Here is a 17,447-nt window from a genome sequence, read left to right on the forward strand (position 1 = left end):
GAAGTGTAGGCAAGGAGCAATTTAAGAGGATAGATATTTCTTAAAACTACTGTGGTAGCAAATTGGGCTGGGCATGCTGGTAGGAATTATATGTGGAAAGAAGCTATCTAGATATTTTTATTAAATAAATAGATTGGAGTAATACTTGTAATGACATTCCTCCTCCTACCATATTTTTGTCATATAGACAAAACATGTAGTTGGCCCTTGATGGTTCTAATACCATTACTTTTATTAAATCAAGGTTTTAACTAGTATATTAAAATTTTCTTTTATTATGGAACCCCTGAATGGCATGCTGTGTCTTATGATTGAAGTTTAAGTTAATGTTGTCATGTTTTAAAATTAAAAATGATTTTTTCTTGGTGCTATGAAGGCCATCACAAAATTGATTATTAATATTCTAGAAAGATGCTTCAATTAAATTCCTTGGATATTGATCAGATAAACACTAAGATTTATGATTGTGTTCTGAATTCTTCATTAGGTGAGTCCTTTGTTACTTTGGGTAGCTGTTAGCAAGTGGTTTCCAAACCCTGGAAATCACCATTTTGGAGTTCATTTAAAAAGAGACCTCTCTTTTGCTGAGTGTCTCCATAGTGTTTTTGTTTATTTTGTTGCACAAAGAGTAACAATTATATAGAAGTTAATTGTGTTTTTAATTAGAAATCACTTTAGGTTTCTGGAGGTTTAAAATTTTAAAAGTTACAACCATGCTGTAAATATTGTAGAAACTTCCTTTAACTGTAGCTGATGGTTAGATTTGCTTCAGTACTTTGAAGTTTTGAATCAAACCTTTCTTGCCCAATAACAATGAAAATGATCATCATTTCTGTCTCTTTCATGGAATGATCTAATATATATGTGTGTGTGTGTATGGTCTTAAACATTACAAAGATTCTGTTTGTTGCAAAAGAAAAAAAATCCTAAAACAGTATGGAATATAAACTACTCTTTCTCTCAGCCTGCTGCAAAGGATAACTGTATAACAGTTTGCTGCATATTTTTCCAACTTTTCACAGGGGTTCTGCTTGTGTGTGCATAATATACACATACACACATACATATGTTACACATTCCTCTTCCTCCAGTCTCCCTTCTCCCACTCACCTTACCTTTCCCCCTCCTCCTCTGTCTCCTCCTGCTTAACGCAGAGTGCTGTGATGATAATGCCAAGGAGAGAAGGCTTTGTTCGGTCTGTGTTCTGTCCCTTCCTGAATCTCACCCCTTGATGGAGCTTCCTGTCCTTGTCCTCTCCTCCCCTTGCCTACCACCAAGGTTCAGTAAATTCGGACCATGCTTTGTTTCTCTTTATCCTCGGCAGTTAAAGTGGGAGCCGTCCCAGAACAAATCCTCAGCTATGTAAAAGACAGCAATTCTGGGTGTTTCTCTTGGGGACAGCCAGCTAGGCAGCCCCAGTTCTGGCTTCCCTGGTGATTGGCTGACGGCCCAGAGGGGCTTTTTGTACCAGTTCATTCCAAGTGTGAAGTTTCTCTGGGGTTTCCTTGGGAAGTAGGTGCTTCTTTGTAGTATTTTTCTTTTCTGTTATGGGCTGAGATTTCTTCTGCAGTAATTATCTATCATTTCAACCCTGATTTCAAATCTAGAATTTTCCAAAAATTTTGATGTGTTGATAGTGGAACTTGTTTTCTTTTCTTTTTTCTTTTGTCTTCTGTCATTTTACTGGGATTTAGGTACACATGATGATTCAGTCAATGCTTTGAACTTCCCAGGTGCCTGGTCTTTTTTCTTTTCTTTTTTTAAGTTTATTTATTTATTTTGAGAGGGAGAGAGAGAGCGCGCAGGCGCTTGAGCACAAGGGTGAGCAGGGGAGGGCAGAGAGATTGAGGAAGAGAGAGAATCCGAAACGCGCTCTGCACTCTCAGCACGGAGCCCGACAAGGAGCTCATGACCTGAGCCGAAATCAGGAGTTGGATGTTTAACCAACTGGGCCACCCCGGCACCCCACCTGTTCTTTGTTTCTATTTGTGGTCCAAGGTTTTGGAAGTTCTTTTAGGTTCATTTGCAGTTCCTCTGGCTATGTTATAACTTGAAAGGTTTCTTTTCTTTCAGGTTTGGATTTAATATTAATCATAGTTAAATCATTGATATCTCATTGTTCTCTGTGCAGAAATGACACCATTACTTTACAAACTTCTTTTTGCTACATTTACAGGCCTCCCAAAAATGTTATGACATGAGGCAAATTAATGATGTGAAATTCACTTTTAGAAATTTAAGTAATTGCCCTTTAATTTGATACATATAAATGTTACTATCTATAATATATATTTGTACTTTATTTGTCAGATGACTGAATATTGTCAGTTTCCTTTTTCAATATCTGGATCTGTTGGAGATATTAAAAAAGAAAGTAACTTTAAAGGGAACATGGTACTCAATGTATCTTAAAATGATTTCTTTATTATTAAAAATGAATGGTTCAACATTTTTAAAATTATTGAGATATATTTGTCATACAACAGCATCTTTTTAAATTTTGTCTCAGGAAGGAGAAAACATTTTCTATTTGGCAATTGAAGATATAGAAACAGATACAGAACTTCTTATTGGCTACCTGGACAGTGACATGGAGGCCGATGAGGAAGAACAGCAAATTATAACAATGATCAAAGAAGGGGAAGTTAAAAATTCTAAAGGACAATCAACAGCTGGCAGAAAAGGTATTACCTCTAACTGGTGATCTGAGAGAATGGAAGTTGTAGGAGAAATAAAGTTTGAACTACAGTTGACATATAGTTGCGTTATAATAGGGTGTTCTCATAGCTTTTGTCAAAACTGCTCTCGGAGAGGATCCAGCTATAAGCCCGTCCTCCTTCTAGCTGGAGGAGAACCCTGGGTGTGGGTGATCCCTGTGCCCTGTAGGGCGGCCAGAGTCAGTGCCAGCTCCCCACTCTCACTGCTCTCACTGGTGCAGTGGGTGGGCTGGGAATGAGGAGTTTTGTGCTCCAGTCCCACATCTGCCGCTCATCAGTCTTGTACTGGGCAAGTCACTAACTCTTTGAGACTTTACGTTCTCATCTGCACATGGGGAGAGCAAGCACAGGGGTGTGCAAGAGGGTGCTGCTGGATCCTAATGGACTATTCCTGGGCCACCCTCTTATTTGCGATCCTTTGAGAATCTGGTTTCTGGAAATCTTTCTGTTCTGATCATAGAAGCCTGCACGATTGTTAGGTTGTTCTAGTTGGGTAACCAAAAATGCTTGTTGATGGCAGGTCTGACCTGCTTAGATCAGTCCCGCAATCCAGGAGATGTCGCTTGTTTGCCATCTGCTGGGGAATAATCAGTTATTAATGGGGCTTGTTTCTATTCTGTTGTGTTTTACTCCTGATGGTGTCTGAAGGAAATATGAATGATGTTACAGGTATTCACATTTTGTAATAGGCTGAAATTTACCGTAGAGCATATTTTTTCACTTTGTTTAGCAAAGCTGCTTCAAGTGACGCTGGTTTCTTTAGTCACCATAGTAGTAATGTCTTTCATATGAACTTTCTACTCCAACTATATGTCACTGGCTGAGAAAGTATAAACATTCCTAGCGTTGCTAGCTTATGCTTCCGTTTCTTTATTTTAGTTGGATTATTTAAGGGAAAGATGAGGACAGGCTTTCTGTTCTACCTTTCAAATATGTATTTTGCTGTTTTGAATTTCAGACTTTGGGTAATGGGGATTATTTCTGCATTATTCTGTATTTTCTTTGGGGAGATATTTATTTATTTATTTATGTGAATTACAATATTATTAACTACATTCCCTATGCTGTACTTTTTATATTTATTTTTTAAGGTCCTCCCCACCCCCAGGGCATATTATTACTGTGTCCACTATTTTAGCTTAAAAAGGGTCTCCTGCTTACCTGTTATCACCCTGATTTTCCTTTAGTTAACAAATACCAAACTGCAAATTGTTTTTACTTTTGTAAAAATAATCAATAGAACTTAAACAGATTTTTAAAACATATGATCAGGTACATACATTGTTGCTATTTTTATTTTAGAAATCAGTTATTATTTGATGAGAGTACTCCTCCTTTCCCCCCAAAACTGCCCAGAAGATAAACAGGATCACCAAACCACCAGCAAAAAGAAACAAATAATCCACTCCAATGTCAAACAATGGAGAGTTTAGTAAATAAATATGGTACCTTATGTTTTTTTTTTTTTAATTTGACCTGGGAAAATGTTAAAAGGAAAAAAAGGGCAACAGATGAAATTAAATAAAAAGTATGATCATAAATGTGGTTATTCTCAGACTCCATAAAATATGAATGGACAAAAGACAGATCAGGCTTGAGACTATATTAAATGGTTGTCTCTTTATTGTGGGATTATTGATCATTTTTACTTTTTTCATATTTTCTCAATTTTCTAAATCTAGTCTTATTTAATAATCAGAAAAAAATATGTAATGTAAATAGTGCTTTTTGAGAAATGTGGGTGGACCGTGATAAGTCCGTAGAGCAGCCTCTCTGGACCTGCCGTTACGAGTGCCGTCTTTATGGCCTTGGTCTCTTTCACATGTACGTGGGATTCCCATTGGTAATTCCACATAGTTTGCCTTGGTTGGATTTTTTTCTCTTTGTGCACTCACTGAACATAAGATGACCTGTTTCAGGGAAGACTTGCTTTCTCATTCAACATTTGTAATAACTCTTTGATGTGAAAAGTTAACATTATAGGTTAAATTAAAAACTGATTTTGATTTTGTATTGATTTGTTGAAACATCAATGAAGTGAATTAAAAGATAATGTGTTTCCCTCTAGTAACATTTTCTATTATTTTTTTATGGACAACATGAATAATACTCATAGAGATAATAAGAATTTACTCTTGTTGGGTATTTTTGCATCTGTATTCATTAAGGATATTAGTCTGTATTTTTGCTGAGTTTCTGTCTGGTTTGGACTATTGAATACTGAAAACGAACCAACTGAGGGTTGAAGGAGGAGGGGGAGGGGGAAAAGAGGTGGTGGTGATGGAGGAGGGCACTTGTGGGGAAGAGCACTGGGTGTTATATGGAAACCAATTTGACAATAAACTATTTTAAAAAATAAAAAATAATAAGAATTTACTCTTCTGATACTATAAACACAATTAATTTTGACTTTAAAATGAGGAAACAACTGAACAGTTCCTGGTTCTTAATTTTTGTCTTATGAATCTGCTTCTTCATAAATGTACAGATTGCCTTGGCTGTAAAGAGGACTATGCTTGTCCCCAGTGTGACTCAAGTTTTACCAGTGAGGAAATTCTTGCCGAGCATCTTCAGACATTTCATCAGAAACCTACAGAGGAGAAAGAATTTAAGTGCAAGAACTGTGGGAAGAAATTCCCAGTTAAGCAGGCTTTGCAAAGACAGTGCGTACAGCAAAGAATATCTTTAAAATTATAAGCTAACACTTTCTTAAACTATTCCATTTGATTTGTTTTATATTTGTGTGTGTGTGTGTGTGTGTGTGTGTGTGTGAAGGAGATGCAGTAGGGAAGAAAGTAAGCATTCTATACTGTCATTGTCATTAACTTATCTTTTCTTAGGATAATATGTTGATTTTTGAAACATTCTGATTATGAACTTCCAAAAGTAAACATTATCTATGCTCATAAGTCTTTCTCCATTTATTTGCTTGCCATTAAATATCAAACCCATTGATTTACAAGTCTGAAATTCAGTTATGCATAATTCAGTGCTCTGAGGTCACAGATCAAGTTTCAGTTATCTGCATTTGATATTCCCTCTGAAATCAGTAAAAGAAGAGTTTAAGAAATAAAGAGAGTTCAGAGTATAAAGAATACAGGGACATTTGGGGAAGCTCTGTTTATTTCTTAACAACTCAGGAGGAATAATTTAAAGATGAATAGATATAGACTCTCACATGAAGATGAATTAAATGATCCCACACAGTGCTCTGTACCCTTTTGTTATTTTGACTCTTTATATTAATACATATAAATTTATCTTTTAACTTAAATATTTCACAGCATAATTAATTTTTAAAAGAGAGAGAGTAGATATGTATATTTTTATTTTAAGAATGTCACCTTGTATATGAGCAAGAAATCTTCCATATTGACTATTTTCATTATTATATGCATCTACTTTTGCTTGTGAAATTTGAGGTGAAAAATTTCTGCTCAAAAGTTAAAAATTTTATAATAGCAAGAGATTAAACATTTGGAAATTCTGTTATAGGCTCTTGAAAAAAGCAATCAAGGGCTATATACTTTTTAGAGAATAGATGTTAAAATTGCATTCTTGCTAGCTTTAGTTGAGTCTACACCATAGATACTTTTGCTGAGCTGGATCTTATAGTTAAACTAGCTACTACCAAACAATTTAAAAGGGCAGTATACAAAATGAAAAGAGATAGCCAACAGGATTTTATTTAAAGTAGAGATATTTTCCGTAAGTTTTTGTTTTACACTTCCAGTTTTTATTTCTTTTTGTTTTTTTCTATTTCCTCCTCAGCGTTCTTCAGTGCACAGCGAAAAGCAATCTGAAGGATTCTTCACGAAGTTTTCAGTGCTCTGTTTGCAATTCTTCCTTCAGTTCAGCATCGAGGTTTTGTGTCTGAGTTATCACATGGCTGTTATATAATTGTGGGTCATTTTTGGCAGGCATGCTTTTTATGTTTATTAGTAATTAAGTATCACATGGCTACAGGATAAGTGCTTTCCTTTTTACCTGCTCAGGTAATGCATGCAATGACCCAGAAACCCTCCTAGAGAGCACGCACTGCAAAAACCTGCTGTGCTGTTAGACTTAATAAGATAGGTCTTCACGCTTTCTTTTCCCTGTTCCCCTCTCCTGGTTGTTTTGTAGTTTTGAGCAGCACCAGGAGACTTGCCGGGGAGATGCCAGGTTTGTGTGCAAGGCCGACAGCTGTGGGAAGAGGCTAAAGAGCAAGGATGCCCTCAGAAGACACCAGGAAAATGTCCATGCTGGTGAGAAGTCACTGGAGGGTCGTTTTTAAAGGGGCTTCCTCTCCCCAGGCTGCTGTGATCTGTTTTTAATTCTTGGTCTTGAGGAGAGAGAACTTGCTTTAAAACGTTGTGTTCACACAGATGTGGAAGTCAGGCAGTGGATCGTTTTCTTTCTCTGAACACTATTTTTTAAGTTGATTTCAGCAGTATTTTTCATTTTTCGTATGTCCGAATCAATCATAACTGGAAACTTAAGGAAGAATCTACTTGAGCCTGGTGGTCAGGTGTATTAAGAATTAATGTTTTTAAATAACAATTTGAGTGGGAAATATGAAGTTTCTCTTTTCATAGATATATTTTAAAACTATTAAATGATGCTCTGTGTCTTAAAATTTTGTAGTAAAATTCTATTTGTTACATTTATATTTCTCTCATATTGGAGAAAATTACTGCATTTTGACATAGGAACTGAAAGTTTGGGATTAATAAAGCAGATACTATGTGAATTCCTTCTAATGGACAGCTAAACAATAAAACACATATAAAATTTGACTGTCACTTAGATTTTATCTCTTTAGCACATGGTGAATGTATTTTGGCTTAGGGATCGAATCTGTTGCACTGAATTGAACAGATGGCTGTAGCGTCAGAGTTAACTTTTCACTTCCTCAGCGTCTTTCCCTTAAAAGAGGCTGAGGTTCATGGAACTCCTCACATCCTTCTGTGGCTATACTTTTCTCATGTGTTTACCTTTGCGCTTGGCTTCAGGGAAATGTGTGGAAAGGTGTCTTTCTGGACATGAGGAAAGTGGATTTCTCTTCTCCCATCTTGTTTATTCCCACGTTCAGAACAGGAAAATCAGCACTCAGCTTCTGTAGACTATGTTTGTTCATTGTCCAAAACGTATCTCCTTTAATGTTAAAGTTATAGAAGCTAGTATGGGTGTGTCTACTGGCTCCTATTTGCATCATTTTTTGGGCCAAAGATTAAGGGTAAACTGTCTATGAAAGTTCTGAGTGGTAGAACGTATGGCCATGCAAAATGCAGCTTCAGGATGATATCAACAGGACTTTATATTGTTCGATTTCTTTCTTTCCTTTTGAAGAATATATAGCTGATTTAGGGAGGATGGTGTTTTCCTGAATTCATTTAATTTGGGCCTTCCCTATGCTTACAAAAGGCAAGCATAACTTTTTGATAGACCTGTCTTCATAGGTTTTTTTTTTAAGCTGTTATGTTTAAAATGCTGTTCTTAATTTTCTCCATCTTTGTCTGCAATGTATTATAACAAATCTTTCATGTCACTTTTAAAGTTAACTTTGCTGAACTAAGTAAAAAACCAGATGCATACTGAAACTCTGGAAACTTGCATTCTTGTTATTGGGCATGTGGTCTTCAGGCTGTACTATAAGCATACTTTCTATGAGACTTCTTGTAATTAGCCTTGGATATGATAATATTACTGATTCTAGAAACTCATGTTGACTTTGTAGGAAATAATTTATAAAAGGAATTTAAAAAAATTTTCCAGCTTGTGGAAACATACAAAATACGGAACATCCAATATTAGCCAGAGCTCACTATGCATAATTTTTGTTGAGATTGGTTTACAATCTGTCTCTCAGTCGTAGCCCCTGCCTTGCCTCTCCATTTTCTTCTGTGAGATACACAGACATTTGAAGAAATAATATTCCACATCAGAATAGCAAGCAAAGCAATGTTCACATATGGTTGTAGAACCTTCTATACCTGGGAACGTACTTAACCCACATTATATTGAAACTTGCTGTGCTTGGGGTGACTGGGTATTCAGTAGGGTTGTATTAATTTTTCATTTGTCTCCTACTGTTGTAAATAATGTGTTCCTGAAAGTAAAAAAAAAAAATCAGACTTACCTGAATATAACAAAACTAAAATAGTCTGAAGTCTAGTTATGGCTTTGTAGGCGCTGTTGTCCTTCAACCTAAGGAAGCTGGTAGAGTGATGAGGACCTTCATAGTTACCCAAGAGGAAACAGAATGAATGGCTTCCTGAACCCACTCCATTTTTTTCTTTTTGTTTTGATTCTATGGATGCTGAAATCAAGAGGTTATGTATTTATGTGAGATAACATTTGTTTGCACTCTCAAGCAAATTATTATAAATTTTTAAAATATATTTTTTCCTTGGGGCACCTGGGTGGCTTAGTTGGTTAGCATCCAGCTCTTGATTTCAGCCCAGGTCATGATCCCATGGTCGTGAGATAGAGCCCTGCAGAGCATGGAGCCTGCTTGGCATTCTGTCCCTTCCTCCTCCTCTGTCCCTCCCTCTTCCTTCCCTTGATTGCACATGCTCACTCTTTCTCTCAAAAAAAAAAAGGATTTTTTTTTTTAATCTCAGAAGAGCTTGGATTCCAATTCTACGATGAAGAATAGAAGGTATGAGGAGGAGAGAAAAGTTTGGAGAGTAGGCATGGAGGTATGGTGTATTGCCTATGATTGCAGCCGGAGGGACAGTAGCAGGAAGATGAGGATAACGTAAGACATGTGGTTAGGAATGTCTTAGTTCTTGTCGCCCTCAGGAAAATGAGAGTGTCTAGTATCAAAGAGCAGCTGGTATGAGGGATAAGACAGAGCAACAAAAGATTGTGAATTGAAGGAGAGAAATGCCAGCTAGTGGAAGCAGGAAAAGAAGGAATATTCCTCTTTCATGGCCTCCCGTGCATGTAATCTGTATGTATAGAGATACTCATTTTGCTGGGGAGAATTTTCTCCTTTACTAGTCATATTACTTGTCAATCACTAAGAAAAATTTTCTTGGCTTTAGTATTCAGCATGCTAAAAATATTGCATTATATAAAATAAGTAAGAACAAATCCATACTTCTCTTTTTCTAAAAGTTGTTTCTTGAATAATAAGAACAAATCCATACTTTTCTTTTTCTAAAAGTATTTTTTATAAATATAGTCCTATAATAAAATAAAATTGTTCTATAATACTTTTTTAATGTCTTTTGGATGTTTTTCAAAATAACAGAGAAATGGGGGGTAGATGGGGTTGATACTGAGGCAAGAATAGCTGTGGATTTGTCGTTGGGGCCAGGTGAGGGGCACATGGTGATTCATCACATTGTTTGTTTACTTCAAATATACAAGTTTGTATATTTGAAATTAATTAAAAGTTGAATAAACCACTCTATGGTTATTTATGGTAGTGCAGATGATACTCTTATTACATCATATTTGAAAAAAAATGTTTTATTGAGTCTTTATTTCTATAACCACTAAGAAATTTGAAATATGAAATGAGCTACTATAAATATAATCACTATGTAAGAAGACAAAATTGGGCTTGTTTTGATTTGTATAATAATACAAGTGTTGATATGTTTTAGTGTACTTGATTTTGGTTTATTCTGGTTTTTTTAACATTAATATGAAAAAGTATATGCTCCTAGATTTTGTACGAATCTGATGCTGGAAAGAATAATCTATAAATTCCATCTTAAAAAAACCCAGATAATTAAATTAAATATTTTCTTAAAATTTAAAGTAGCAAAATCAACTTATGAATTAGTAAAACCAATTTTTTCTTTTACAAACACATTTGATTGATTTCAATTAAAATTTTTCATGTAAGTGTGCTTTTCTCTTTTAATTTTCCATTAGTTTATGGAAAGGTAAAAGGCCCATTATATATATATATAGAAAGTTGTATATCATGCTGAATATTTTTCAAATTTAAAAAGAAAGGGTTTGGGGTGCCTGGGTGTCCCATTTGGTTGAGCATCCAACTTCGACTCAGGTCATGATCTCACAGTTTGTATTTGAGCCCCTCATTGGGCTCTGTGCTGACAGCTAGCTCAGAGCCTGGAGCCTGCTTCAGATTCTGTACCTCCCTCTCTCTCTGACCCTCTCCTGCTTGCGCTGTCTCTCTCTGTCTCTCAAAAATAAATAAAAATCATTAAAAATTTTAAAAAAATAAAAAGAAAAGCTTTAAATCCAGTTTAATAAATATAACACTGAAAACTTTGGAATTCTAAGTTAACAAGATGAAATAGCTGTTTAGAAATTATAGAACACCCAGCAACATTGTATCTGATGCTCCCCTTCATATTCCCATTTAAATCATGATGGTATTTTATTTGCATTTTAGGAGATCCTAAGAAAAAGCTCATATGTTCAGTGTGCAATAAAAAGTGTTCATCAGCATCAAGCCTGCAGGAACATAGAAAGGTCAGTAAGATGAAGATTAATGCTCATCAGAGTGTAAGATCTTTTAGTCACTTATAGAGCCTGCCATGAAAATTTTTAATTGATTTTTTATAAAGACAACTTTATCATTAATTTATATACTAGCATATTCTAAAATGCAAGACTGATATGCAGAAAAGTAAACTCTTACAAAAATATATTTCGAGTTGCTTACTGTTCTGAATTAGAAATATTCTCTAGTACGAAGATGTCTAGCTGAGCCTTTCTCTGTAACTTACCTTGCTTTCAAGCTTTTTTAGGTGCTATTTGCTCAGGAAATACTGTATATTTGATGGAAACATATAGTTTTGTGTATTTATAATATGCTCTGCAATTGCATTTAGCTATTAAAATGGATGCATATTACAGTGAAGTCTGGCAAAACAAAGACTAGAGCTCCATTATTTTGAAGAACTAAAAATAGTGTATAAATATGTCCGAGTAGTGTTAGCAGAAACAGTGATTATGTTAGAAGAAAGTAAATTTAATGTATTTTATAATAAACATAAAACTTATTACTAAGTTACAAATTTTAATGTGAAAAGTTAAACTGAAAAATATGCCTTGGTTATTAACCCTAACCATTAATTATATTAGCACTAATATTAATTATTAAATTAAATGTTAATTATATTAGCACTAATTAATAGAATTTACAATAGAATAGAGGTAAAATAAAATTTAGATTTTTGTTCCAAATATGACAGATTCTAAAAAATCATATTACATTACAGATAAATTTTTAAATTTCATATATTGTTTTTCAGAATATCTAGGAGCATATAATATTTTTAGTGATTTAATATTGAAGAAGAGAGTAGATGGTACTAGTGAATGTAAAATTTTACTTTTCTTGTGGTTTACAAAATGAATTTATCTCTTTATTTGTATATAGATATATTCTAAAGTAACCTGGTGGTCTTTAAAATTCATGATATTCAATCTGATAGTTCTGACTGTGTGCTGTGGGTTTAATCTCTAAAATCTAAAAAAGCTGTCCCAGATTGTATTTTATACATTCGGTGATGTTGATCCTCAGGGAGAAATAATGGCAGAAGCGGTGGGCTGAGAGTGAGGACAGTGGTGTTGTCTTCTGTCCCTAACACTCCATGTAACACTGGACCTCTGTTCTCTCTCTTATTACGTGTGACTTGGAACAGATCCATGCTTTTTAATTTTTTCTCTAAGTGCTATGAAACTTTTTTTTTTCAGTTTGGAAATGGTTTTCTGATAGGATTGTTTAAAAATATAGACACGTCAAGAATTTGCATATAATTCCTGTGCACGGGCCATGCTAATCTTCACTGTAACATTCTAATTTTAGTACTTGCACTGCTCACTTCATCCCTGTAGCCATAGGGGTGAAACAGAATCCTAGTCCAAGGCAAAAAGATGAAATCCAATATAGTAGATATTTTCTAAATACCTTCTTACTTATATATTTTTATGAATTATTTCCCTGGTCAATTTAAATCTTAAAAAGTTGAAATTTAAGATATTTTACCAGATTAAAGATTGTGTTAAACAGACTGTTTCAGCAGAGTTGCTTGTGGGACCTTTTAATGAAAAATGTTCTCTTTTCCATTTATTTTCTTCATAATCTAAGAACATTTTCCCCAAGGAATATCTTGGTAGAGCCAAATACTACTTGGTGATAGTAGAACCCAGCACCCAAGTTATCCCTGCAAAATGTTAACAACTTATTAGCTCAATGCAGCACTTCATTTATTAACTCCTCTAATATAGCCTTTCTGAACCTATAGATAGCTTTTGTTGATTTCCATTTCTAACTCTGTTTTTAATAGTTGGGTATGTTGAATGTCTAATAGAGTTTGGTTGCAGTATTTAACCTTGCCAGTAGAGGGCGCTGTATGAATATGCCAAATTACATAATAGTCTAGAATAGTATCTTACCTTACTATATACTATTTTATGTTACAATAAGACATATTACAACCCTTCTTGAAAATTATTTAATTAGAGACTTCAAAATTATAATTTATTATGCTCCATATCAACTAGTCAGCTGGATATTTTGAATTGTGCTTTATTTATCATTAGGCATAAATAAATAGTATTACCAACTTTGATTGTTTTATTAAGCTTTTTTAGAATTTTTGAAAATAGCTGTGGCTTGAATTTTCCACTACAAATAACATGGTTGTGCAAAAATGCTTTAATGTACAATGAATATTCTAGTTTGTTATTCTGGAAAATTAATTCAACTGAACCTTTAAGAAGTGTTTCATGTTTTTGAATCCATGAGAGTTAAGAAGTGAACAAATATGGGTACTATTCTGCAGTATTTTATTTACCACTTAACACTTTATATGTAGATGAATAATTTTTAAGTTTTTATGTTTGAATATAAGTTTTGTATTAAAAATGAAAATAAACTAAATATATTTTCATTTATGTATGGCTCAGATAGCACATCATCTTTTTTAGGGCATATTGTTATTATAAAAGACATATATTACAGAAACATAGAGTTTAAGAATATAAATCTCTTCTTACTATCTTTAATTAAACATTACACTTAATATCATTCCTTCTTAAACATAGGTGTGGAACCAAAGTCATGTTAAGGTCTTTGATGATTGAACAGTCTGTCTTTAAAATGGTCCAGGATGAAAGTTTTTCTTCTGAACTGTGTAGTACTTGCTTTCTGAGGACTTGAGTGTATCCCACACTTTTTGTCTGAGGAATGAGAGAACACTCTGGACTCCATATATTCACTAATTGTGAATAGATGACATTGCATGTAAGCAGAGGTGTGATTCAGACCCTTGTGGAAAACCACCATTCTGCTTCTGCCTTGTTTATCTGTATTTTCTGTCTTTATCCCAACTGAGTTTTCTGACTCACCAAGAACCAGATCTGACAAAGGTGGGTTGGCAGCCTCAGACCTGCTGTGTGGTTGGGCATCGAATTAAGGCCCAGACTGCAGATATCAGACCTGGTAATTTTCCCTAGTTTCTGTCTCCCTGCCTGGTCCCCGCTTCTCACCCTCTCTGTTTTGAGTTCTCCCGTGGCCACTTAGTCCTAGGGAGACAGCTACCAGGATACAATCCAGTCTTCTACTCTTGCCTCACTCAGTCCTTGGCCCTCTGCTTTGACTTCACTCTGCAGTGGCCCTAGTTACTCTGCTGGGTAATCGTAGAACCTTGTCTTTCTGCACAAGGGCCTTTGCTTTGCTGGTGTTTAGTATGGTGGGCTTTACCTTTACTGAGATTGGAGCAGAAACATAACTTCACCAAAACTATTTTAGAATCTTCAGCAAAACAGTGTGATGCTCTTGTTCATTGGAGGTGATCAACATTTCTGATATAAGGCTTCTTGCAATACATTCTTCTTAGAAGTTTGTGCATTGTTTGGCTAAGGTTAGTAATGGACAACAGGGAAAAGATGAGTCTCCGGCCACCTTTTTAGAAAGAATCATGGAGATGTATTGCACTTATACGCCCAAGGATTCTGAAAAATGAGGAAACAAATTGGCTGTCATTCTTACTTTTGTAAACCAGGCAGCACCAGATATTAGGAACCCTAAAAGAGACCCTTACCAAATTAACCATGGAGACTGGTGGAAACTGGGTAGTTCTCCTTCCCTATGCCTTTTACAGGGTAAGAAATTCCCTTTACACCAAGGAGGGCTATGCCAACCTTTAGGGGAACAATTTTACTTCTATGCCAATAGCTCAGGAATTGTACAGGATAGGCTGGCCGTGGTTTGCGGCCACCACAAGAGAGGACAAGAATGAGGAGCCAAAACCAAAATTGGTGTACTTTTAACATTTGGCTCTTGTATCATTAATTAGATCACAGTGTTTGTCAAAAAGCATGTAAATGCTATTTTGTTAATAGTCTTAAGAGCTCATTATCAAGCCTTAAACAAAGATAATGGTAACTCTGACGACCCAGGATTGGGTCAGTTACAAGACAGAGGGGGGAATGAAAGGATGCAGGTCTGAACCAAACTGACTCCATGACAGGCTTCAAGTTTCCCCTCTGACCTTGGAGTCCTAAGTGCCGGTTTCTCAGAATCATTAGACAATGAAAGGGCACAGATTGCTCAACCAGGAACCACCCTAGTAACACCCAATCAGAAGCGGCCAGCTAGAATGCTTAACACTCCTAAGGGCAGGCCTAGAGATAGAAGCTATGGATAATCACTTATTGCTTAAGGCTAGTCACACCCTACATGAGGGTCCTGGGTACACTCTGTAATTGGTTAACACTCTAAATGTTGTGATTGGGTCCTGCCAAAAGTAATTAACACTCTAAACAATGCATATGGCTAGAGTTACTGCCAATGCTGTTACATGGTAATGATTGGGTCACTGTACCTGTGTCACAATTTCTTGTCACTCCCCCTTCCCAAACTCCATAAAAACCCTGCTCAGCCCTTGTTCAGGGCTCTCAGCACGGATCCACTGCGCTGGTGAAGTCTGTGAGCCGAGCTCGAGCCCTGTGAGCTTCAGCCTGTAATAAAGCCCTTTGCTTTTTGCATGCGTGGAAAAAAAGAAAAAAAAATGAAGTTTGTGCGTTGTTTCTTATAATAAACTGGGCTTCTACTTTTCATACCACCTATACAATTTATCTGTTTAGTGTCTGGCAAGGAAAGAGCTAAAGTTAATGTTCAGTTGTAATACTTACTTAGCCAGCTGTTTGTTAGTTATGTTCCTTACGTATTATGGTTTTTGATCTTTTCTTTTCATTGTGGTCTTCCTATCATGTAAGAATTTTACTTTGAGCTAAATGTTTTTCAGAATCATATCTTCCTGTCTTTCATGGTAATTCATGTTTTGTTCTCTACTGTATAATTTAAAATTAAAATAATTTAACTACTGTACAGGGAATACTATCACCTACAGGTTCTATATTTCCAAATCTAAATTTGTGCATAACAAATGCACACGTGGTATATGTCATGTCAATTAGGTATAACTTTTTACAAGTATATAAATTTCATATGCAATAAATAGGTCAGCTATACCACATGTTTAAATAGTGTGCTGCAGTCTTGTATTTTCATTGATTTTATTAGATAACATGTTCATTGCATTTTCAATTTATATAAGATAGTATGAGCAAAGTAGAGCTGAATTATAATATAAAGAGATTGCAGCAGCAACTACCCACATGTTTATACTTTTACTTGAGCTGTATATAATTTATTTGGCTTTGACAGTTGACCTAACTGTCAACTTAACTTTTTGCAGATTCATGAGATATTTGATTGTCAAGAATGTATGAAGAAATTTATTTCAGCTAATCAGCTAAAACGTCATATGATCACTCACTCAGGTAAAATACATACTTTCTCATTTATATTGAAATCACTACAAAATATTCACTTTGTCCTTTTCAGGAGCTCTGAGAATAGTTATCAGAAGACCTGGCTCTTAGTTCTAGGGTGGCGAGTGACTAGCCATGTGATTTTGAACAAGTTGCTTAGCTTAGCCTCTCTAGACCTCAGTTTACGTATAAAGCCAAGGTGATTGGACTAAGTGATATCAAAGCTCTTCAGAATCACCATTTTATTTGTTATGTACTCTTGCTGGAGCCTTAGATTCTGTGCTTTATGTATGAAAAGGGTCCTACCTTTCATAATTGCTGTGAAGATTAAATGAGATTATTATGTACTGTGCTAGCAGGGGGTCTGACTTTTAGGAGGGATTCAACAATTATAGTTTCTGCATTTCTAGATATTTTCTCATTCTCACTAAGGTACTAATAAATGTTAATGGGAATTTTATAAATACATTTTGAGAATATAAATTTTTAAAGCTATAGTTTCATTTTAAGCAAGTTTGAGTAATATGTCTTTTATACCGATTAAAAAGAATAAGGTCTTAAAATAAATTTTGGTTTATCAAGTCTCCTTCTAGAGTTTGGAATGTCTATAATTTAAGGACATTGAGGTTAGAATGATTTTACACATCCACTTTGTTTGGTGATGGCTATAGATACTTGGGCAGATGAAAATAGATCAAAAACTGGTGGCCTTCAGATATGCTTTGTTTGAAACAAACAGTATTTTTTCATCTAGTGGTCAACATTCCATTAACGTTGCATAACTATGGATTTTATACAACAACCTAGGTGTGTAGTTTCTGTTGAGAAATGAAGCACTGCCTGTATGAGTTCAACTTGCCCAGGTAGGAGGCAGGTCTCTCATTTACTTTAATCACTGTCACACCACTCTTAGCATTTGGAATTGTGATCTTAGTCTAAACTCACACCTAGCAGCACATTTTTCATCTGGAAGTA

The 17,447-nt window shown here is 35.2% G+C and overlaps 1 protein-coding gene and 1 pseudogene across 1 annotated transcript in view; one reads left to right on the top strand and one right to left on the bottom strand.

The window, feature by feature from the left end:
• PRDM5 (PR/SET domain 5) overlaps positions 1-17,447 on the top strand; it is a 200,591-nt gene that overhangs the window by 91,794 nt on the left and 91,350 nt on the right. Inside the window, exons 4-8 of the mRNA XM_029916908.1 lie at positions 2,510-2,684; positions 5,206-5,380; positions 6,843-6,964; positions 11,077-11,156; positions 16,397-16,481. Of these exons, the coding sequence (XP_029772768.1) occupies positions 2,510-2,684; positions 5,206-5,380; positions 6,843-6,964; positions 11,077-11,156; positions 16,397-16,481 (637 nt within the window). The remainder of the gene's footprint in view (positions 1-2,509; positions 2,685-5,205; positions 5,381-6,842; positions 6,965-11,076; positions 11,157-16,396; positions 16,482-17,447) is intronic.
• On the bottom strand, positions 12,416-12,510 carry LOC115303561 (annotated as a pseudogene).

This window comes from Suricata suricatta, chromosome 1, assembly GCF_006229205.1.
Source record: "Suricata suricatta isolate VVHF042 chromosome 1, meerkat_22Aug2017_6uvM2_HiC, whole genome shotgun sequence".
Taxonomy (NCBI): domain Eukaryota; kingdom Metazoa; phylum Chordata; class Mammalia; order Carnivora; family Herpestidae; genus Suricata; species Suricata suricatta.